The following is an 8,418-nucleotide window of genomic DNA, read 5'->3' on the forward strand; positions in this document are numbered from 1 at the left end:
GCCGTCTCATTCTCTGTCGTCCCCGTCTCCTCCCACCCCCAATCCCTCCCAGCATCAGACTCTTTTCCATTGAGTCAACACTTAGTTACTTACTAAAGTGAGGCAATAGTTTTAGAAGTGCTATTTTTTTCATCCAGAGCATAGAATGTATTAAATGACCAATGTAAACAGAAGAAAATAGCAATAACCAAAAGTCATATTTAACCCTGTAGCTTTTATTTGACCCAGGATTTACAAAATCAAACGCAAACAAAAAGACAGGAAGGGTTCTTCGAGGGTAAGGAATGCTTTCGTTATCTTCACAGGACCATTATTCAGATTTGTATGGTGTCAGGTTCTTTTCCAGGCTGTTCTCTTTACCTTGATGTATAATTGTATTATTTATAATTTACCATTTCCTCTTTACCATATATAATAGAATATAAGCAAAGGATTTTCATAAACTGCATGTCCTTTGGAAGCAAAATCAGAAGGTTCTATCTCATTCCAACTACCACCTTTGTTTACACAATTCCTTCCTCTTTCTTCTTTTCCTATTTTTGCTCAAAAAGAAAAAAATCTCATAAAACCGCCCCCAAAGACCCCCCAAAACTAAACAAAAAAAAACCTAGGGATTTCCCCTTCCCTGGTAGCTCAGAGGTTAGAGCATCTGCCTCTATTATGGGAGACCTGGGTTCGATCCCTGGGTTGGGAAGATCCCCTGGAGAAGGAAATGGTAACCCACTCCAGTATTCTTGCCTGGAGAATCCCATGGATGGAGAAGCCTGGTAGGCTACTGTTCACGGGGTCACAAAGAGTCGGACACGACTGAGTGACTTTACTTTACTTTAGGATGCTGCACTGCCAATTTAGGGGTCCCGGATTCAATTTCAGGACTGGGAAATAGATCCCACATACTGTACCTAAGACCCTGTGAAGCCAAATAAATATTCTTTTTTAAAAAAAGCAAGCAGAAGTGAAGAACATAAAAGCACCCAGGTTTTGACCATCATAATACAGTAGTTAAATTTTAACTTATTTTCTATATAGTTTTTAGTAAATATTAAACACTTTTTGTAATAATGCAGAATATAAAAACGTAAGTTGATAGTTATCTTGCCAGAGAGATTGAAACACATCAAAATTTAGATATGAATAGTTAATTCTAAAGTACATTAGTAAAACAGTTTTAAGTAACTAGAATCTTCAAGTACTTAGAATGTATGACTTACAGTAAAAGTCAAATCATAATACAGTAAATTTTACTTATTTTCTATTTTGTTTGTAGTAAACATTATTTTAAACATTTTTGTAATAAAACAGAATATAAAAACATAAAATGAGTTGATAGTTAGCTTTCCAGAGAGATTGAAACACATCAAAAGCTAGATATGAAGAGTTAATTCTAAAATACATTAATAAAAGAGTTTTAAATAAGTAGAATCTTCAAGTACTAACAATGTGTGATTTAGAATAAAAGTCAAATCATAATATAGTAAATTTTACATATTTTCTATTTTGTTTTTAGTAAATATTAAACATTTTTGTAATAATACAGGATATAAAAACATAAAATGAGTTGATAGTTAACTTGCCAAAGAGATTGGAAGACATCAAAAGCTAGATATGAAGTTAAATCTAAAATACATTAATAAAAGAGCTTAAAGTAGAATCTTCAAGTATTAACAATGTATGATTTAGAATAAAAGTCAAATCATAATACAGCAAATTTTACATATTTTCTATTTTGTTTTTAGTAAATATTAAAGATTTTTGTAATAATGCAGGATATAAAAACATAAAATGAGTTGATAGTTAACTTGCCAGAGAGATCGAAACACATCAAAAGCTAGATATGAAGTTAATTCTAAAATACATTAATAAAAGTTTTAAATAAGTAGAATCTTCAAGTACTAACAATGTATGATTTAGAATAAAGTCAAATCATAATAAAGTAAATTGTACTTATTTCCTATATTTTGTTCTTAGTATTATTTTAAACATTTTTTGTAATAATGCAGGATATAAAAACCTAAAATGAGTTGATAGTTAACTTGCCAGACAGATTGGAACACATCAAATGCTCGATGTGAAGAGTTCATTCTAAAGGACATTAATAAAACAGTTCTAAAAAACTAGAATCTTCAACTACTTAGAATGAATGATTCAGAGTAACAGTCAAAGATTATTGAGATTGTGTTATAAGTTTGCATGTTTTGGAAAAGAAATATGTAAAATGAGATAATTTTCAACCCTGGAGGTATTTCATTCCAAGAAATAATGAATCAAATTAACAACCATAGCCACAGCTTATTGCTTTTGTCTCCCCACAAGCTAAAAAGTGGGGGAATGTAGAAAGTGACTGCTGTTATGTATGGGTCTTTTAAAGGGTGATGAAAATATTCTAAACTGTGTGATGGTTTTACAAGTTTTTAAATATACCTTAAATTACTGTTCAGTTCAGTTCAGTTCAGTCACTCAGTCGTGTCCAACTCTTTGCGACCCCATGAATCACAGCACACCAGGCCTCCCTGTCCATCACTAACTCCCAGAGTTCACTCAAACTCATGTCCATCGAGTCGGTGATGCCATCCAGCCATCTTGCGCTCTATTTAAAAGGGTGAGTTTAATGGCACATGAATTCACTCAATAACTTTGGTTTTTCTAGAGGCTTAAGAATACATGCAATAACAGACTGGTTCCAAATAGGAAAAGGAGTAGGTCAAGGTTGTATATTGTCACCCTGCTTATTTAACTTCTATGCAGAGTACATCATGAGGAATGCTGGGCTGGAAGAAGCACAAGCTGGAATCAAGATTGCTGGGAGAAATATCAATAACCTCAGATATGCAGATGACACCACTCTTATGGCAGAAAGTGAAGAGGAACTCAAAGGCCTCTTGATGAAAGTGAAAAAGAGTGAAAAGGTTGGCTTGAAGCTCAACATTCAGAAAATGAAGATCATGGCATCTGGTCCCATCACTTCATGGGAAATAGATGGGGAAACAGTGGAAACAGTGTCAGACTTTATTTTTTTGGGCTCCAAAATTACTGCGGATGCTGATTGCAGCCATGAAATTAAAAGATGCTTACTCCTTGGAAGGAAAGTTATGACCAGCCTGGATAGCATATTAAAAAGCAGAGACATTACTTTGCCAACCAAGGTCCGTCTAGTCAAGGCTATGGTTTTTCCCGTGGTCATGTATGGATGTGAGAGTTGGACTATGAAGAAAGCTGATCATCGAAGAATTGATGCTTTTGAACTGTGGTGCTGGAGAAGACTCTTGAGAGTCCCTTGGACTGCAAGGAGATCCAACCAGTCCATTCTAGAGGAGATCAATCCTAGGTGTTCACTGGAAGGACTTATGCTAAAGCTGAAACTCCAATACTTTGGCCACCTCACGCGACGAGTTGACTCACTGGAAAAGACTCTGATGCTGGGAGCGATTGGGGGTAGGAGGAGACGGGGGCGATGGAGAATGAGGTGGCTGGATGGCATCGCCGACTCAAAGGACATGAGTTTGAGTGAACTCTGGGAGTTGGTGATGGACAGGGAGGCCTGGCGTGCTGTGGTTCATGGGGTCGCTAAGAGTCGGACACGACTGAGCAACTGAACTGAACTGAACTGAAGGATACATGATGCTGGGAGGGATTAGGGGCAGGAGGAGAAGGGGACGACGGAGGATGAGATGGCTGGATGGCATCACCGACTCGGTGGGCATGAGTTTGAGTGAACTCCAGGAGTTGGTGATGGACAGGGAGGCCTGGCGTGCTGTGATTCATGGGGTCGCAAAGAGTCGGACGCAACTGAGTGACTGAACTGAACTGAACTGAAGGATACAAGGGAAAAAAAACTGTAAAGGAAAAAGGAGTTGAATAGCACCACAGCCCAGGGAAAATGAGGGTGGGAGGGGGAGAACAGAAGAAAGGAAGGAGAGGGACATGCACTGCTGAGAAGTCCCCCTCCGCCACTGCAGTACACGCGTACACAGTTGCATATGTATGTATGCGTGTGTGCACGTGTACGCACACACACACACACACACACACTGTGATAACCAGTGACAAGCCACTGGCTGCTTTATGTTATCGGTAAAACTGTAACTGCTTTGTTTCTTAAGGTCTCCTCTTGTAAATACTGACCTTACTTGCTAAATAGTTCATCTTTGTTAATGAGGTTTTTCCTTCTTCTGTTCTGAGGTTTTTATTTTTAAAGGCAAATTTTAATAACTAGTATACAGTCTGTGTCACCTCTTTTGTTATTTAAGTCATGCTGTATGGTATCTGTAAGTCACACTCATTTTATTCTGAAAAATATCTGCTTCTGAATCTTTCTCAGTGTATGTATTGTAGTTACCTTGTCAAATCCAGTAAGTATTTCACTTTATATGTATTTCAGGGTTGAACTCTTAGTCCATGCCTTTTAGGTGTTCTCTTGGCTTTCTTTTTTTTAAAGCCTTCTTATTGACTCATAAGGGCTTAGGGCTTCCCAGGTGGCACTAGTAGTAAAGAACTCTCCTGCCAATGCAGGAGTCTAAAGACTCAAGTTGGATCCCTGGACGGGGAGAGCCCCTGAAGGAGGGCATGGAAACCCACTCCAGTATTCCTCTAGAGAATGCCACAGACAGAGGAGCCTGGCAGGCTAGAGTCCATAGTGTTCCAAAAAGTAGGACACAACTAAACCAACTCAGCATGGCACACACTGACTCATAGACACTAGCAGCTTAATTTCAACAAAAAGATGATAGACCTCTACACTTCTATATAGAAGTAGAGGGATTCTGAAAACTAAGTTTCTTTAGTGTACCTGAATTTTATTAACTCGCAATAAGTCACTGTTTCAAAGTCTTAGTTAATTGCCCAACTTTTTATTGCCTGTATATTATATTCTGGGAAGTAGAATCAAAGCCAGGAATTACCAGTTACATAGTCTGAATACAAATGTTACTCTGAATTGATAGAGCACTGTCCTCTTGGAAAAGAAAAGCAGTTTCCTTAAGAGAGAGCTGGAGAGATAGCTACTTCCCGCCTTTCTCTGACCGTATCTTGACTTTTCTCTTTATTGAAGACCACGAAGTGCAAGCCTGAGTCTCACCTTGGGACTTATCAGCATCAAGGGCTGCATCTGCAGCTCCATTAGTGTTCTTCCTTGTTGTGGACTGTTTGCTGCAAGGTGTCTGGCTACTGATCTCTCTCATCGCAACCCGAAAAACACCAAATGAGGGACTTTTCACTTTAGAGCTTGAAGTAGAGTCAAGAGGAAATAGATGTATTATGGTGTTATCATCTCTACGTGTACAAGGAGAAAATATGCTTTTGCTATAATCAATCACACTTTCCTCCGTGGTGTTTTCGTCTCTCCGTGTACAAGGAGAAAATATGCTTTTGCTATAATCAATCACGCTTTCCTCTGTGGTGTTTTCGTCTTTCCGTGTACAAGGAGAAAATATGCTTTTTCTATAATCAGTCATAGTTTCCGCTGAAGTTTCAGGTAATATTTCAGCAGGTAGCTCTTCTCCTGGAGAAATACTCGAAAGGTTCCAAGGGAAATCAATCTCACGTTCCAATGTGATGTTTTCGTCTTTCCGTGTAAAAGGAGAAAATATGCTTTTGCTATAATCAATCATAGTTTCCGTTGAAGTTTCAGGTAATATTTCAGCAGGTAGCTCTTCTCCTGGAGAAATACTCGAAAGGCTCCAAGGGAAATCAATCTCACTTTCCAATGTGATGTTTTCGTCTTTCCGTGTAAAAGGAGAAAATACGCTTTTGCTATAATCAATCACAGTTTCCGCTGAAGTTTCAGGTAATATTTCAGCAGGTAGCTCTTCTCCTGGAGAAATACTCGGAAGGCTCCAAGGGAAATCAATCTCACTTTCCAATGTGATGTTTTCGTCTTTCCCTGTAAAAGGAGAAAATATGCTTTTGCTATAATCAATCATAGTTTCCGCTGAAGTTTCAGGTAATATTTCAGCAGGTAGCTCTTCTCCTGGAGAAATACTCGAAAGGCTCCAAGGGAAATCAATCTCACTTTCCAATGTGATGTTTTCGTCTTTCTGTGTAAAACGAGAAAATATGCTTTTGCTATAATCAATCATAGTTTCCGCTGAAGTTTCAGATAATATTTCAGCAGGTAGCTCTTCTCCTGGAGAAATACTCGAAAGGCTCCAAGGGAAATCAATCTCACTTTCCAATGTGATGTTTTCGTCTTTCCGTGTAAAAGAAGAAAATATGCTTTTGCTATAATCAACCATAGTTTCCGCTGAAGTCTCAGATAATATTTCAGCAGGTAGCTCTTCTCCTGGAGAAATACTCGAAAGGCTCCAAGGGAAATCAATCTCAGTTCCACGATTTGGTGTGGAGATCTTCTGTGGGGATGTCCTCTGTGTGAAAATGTTTTTGCTTTGTGGATGGCCAAGCCTGGCATCAGGAAGGCTGGAGTCATCTTGAAATGCATACAGTGTTTGAGGGCCAAGTGTAGATGCTGAGGGAGCAGTGCTAGATGACTTCTGACTGCCACTGCTTATTGTGATAGTCTTCCTGCTGTTAGAGGAAATCTTCTCCTGAGGGCTCTCTGGCACCTCAAAGACGTCCTGATTGTAAAATGGAACCTGAGACTCGGGACTGTGTGGCCGTTTCTTTTTCCCTCTAGATTTCATCTGTTTGGTATTCGTTTGCGTTATCAGTTTGACAGCCACGTACCTCTCAGGTCCGGGCGGAGGGTCCCTGATCAAAATAACTGACTCGCTCTTTTGAGACCCAAGGATGAAGTCGTCATCACTAGAAGAAAAAGAACGGCGAAACTGTTGCTGTTTCATCTTGGGCCTAGCCAAAAGCTGCCTGTTGTCTCCTCTTAATTTATTCCTTTCTGCTGTGAGCTCACCAGTAAACTTCAGATTTTGTTGTTGGATATCATAAAATTCTTGCTGTAGCATATTTCTGTACGTTTTGTTTCCTGTACAGCGATCACATTCTTTGGTGTTTAACCGACCTTGCAGGTCATGAATAGTGTCATTCAGGGCTCTCCCTTGCTCTGTCAACTCTTTAGTTCTGGGTATGGAGCCTGTCCGACTCTCGTCTGACAATCGCTCTTTCCTCAAACCGGTTACCTTCCCCTGAAGTCGGCGTACCTCTCTACACTGATGGAGCTCTTTTACTGTTGGCAAGGTTTTTTCAACCTCTTCAGAAGACACATCACAGAGGCTACCCTGAATTTTATCTTCTTCGGAAGATCTCTGCCCACTTTCCCTGTCTTCTTCACCCACGTCCCCCGCCTTCATCTTGATTCTCTGACTGGGATTGGGAAATAGTGGAGACAGGCACCACCAAAAAATGGCGGAAGGGCCATCAACTAGCACTGGGCCGCGGACCGAACGAGAGTCTCACCCCTTCTACAGACCTGTGACGTGATCTCAGGGCACCGGGCGGGTGAGAGGATGGATCAAAGATGGCTCAGGGGTGGACAGCGGACGCAGGTTGGGGGCTGGAAGGAGACACCAGCCTCCTTTTGCCGAAAACAGCCAAGGCACAAGGGAGGGAAGATGGCGCCTGTGCCGGACTGAGGACTAGAGAGACCGGAAACGCAGTGACTTCTGGGAAAGCCCCGATGAGCTGAAGTGCGTCCCAAAAGTTGGCGGGGGGGGGGGGCTTGGAACTTACTCTTGCTTTAATTTTGAAACAAATTAATTTGACCCTATTTTAGCATCTTTATTCCTGACAGTCAGTATTTTATAATCATTGAAAACCACAAATAGCCATGGTCATTAGTAAGTTGGACATAAAGTCAAAAGCCATGCACTCTTTCCTCCCTGTCACCCCTCTGTTTAGGCAACATCTCTTAGTCATCCATTCCTAGATTTAGAGGCTCTCGGGAGACTGGCAATTCTGTAACTGATGACTGTTGCCATCCATGCTAGATCTTTGCAGGTGGCTCGGTAGGTAACCAGTTGCCCGCAATGCGGGAGAGCCAGGTTCAGTCTCTGGATCGGGAAGATCCACTGGAGAAGGAAATGGCAACCCACTCCAGTATTCCTGCCTGGAGAATTCTGTGGACAGAAGAGCCCAATGAGGCTACTGTCCACGTGGTCACAAAGAGTCAGACACGACTGAGTGACTTAACACTTTCACTTGGTTTTTAAAATTTAGAAGTGAAACTGCTGACCCCATTAGCTATATCTGAATAGGTTAAAAAACGGAATGGAAGATTAAATGGGGGTAATATTTTTCTTTTGAAAAAGTTTCAGTGGGTGTGTTGGAAGTTAAAAAAAAAAGAACAGCTCAAAAGAGAAGTATATGTGATAGGTTTAGGGGCTTTTGTATCTAAAATAGTTGTTCCATTAATCTGTGTGGTATGTATGTATATTGCTAGGACTTCAGTGTTAATAATCCAAAGAGAAAGAGGAAAATAAGTTATCACTTTTCCTCTCAAGGTCTCAAACCTTT

The 8,418-nt window shown here is 40.2% G+C and overlaps 1 protein-coding gene across 1 annotated transcript; it reads right to left on the reverse strand.

Moving 5' to 3' along the window:
- Window positions 1-4,997: 4,997 nt before the first annotated feature.
- LOC148773428 (uncharacterized) lies at window positions 4,998-7,256 on the reverse strand. The gene has a single exon (XM_088834296.1). It carries the CDS (start codon window positions 7,254-7,256, stop codon window positions 4,998-5,000), a length of 2,259 nt encoding a protein of 752 aa, XP_088690422.1.
- Between the last annotated feature and the right edge of the window lie 1,162 nt (window positions 7,257-8,418).

Source organism: Moschus berezovskii, chromosome X, assembly GCF_049115385.1.
Source record: "Moschus berezovskii isolate FMDL1 chromosome X, NW_MosBer_1.0, whole genome shotgun sequence".
NCBI lineage: Eukaryota > Metazoa > Chordata > Mammalia > Artiodactyla > Moschidae > Moschus > Moschus berezovskii.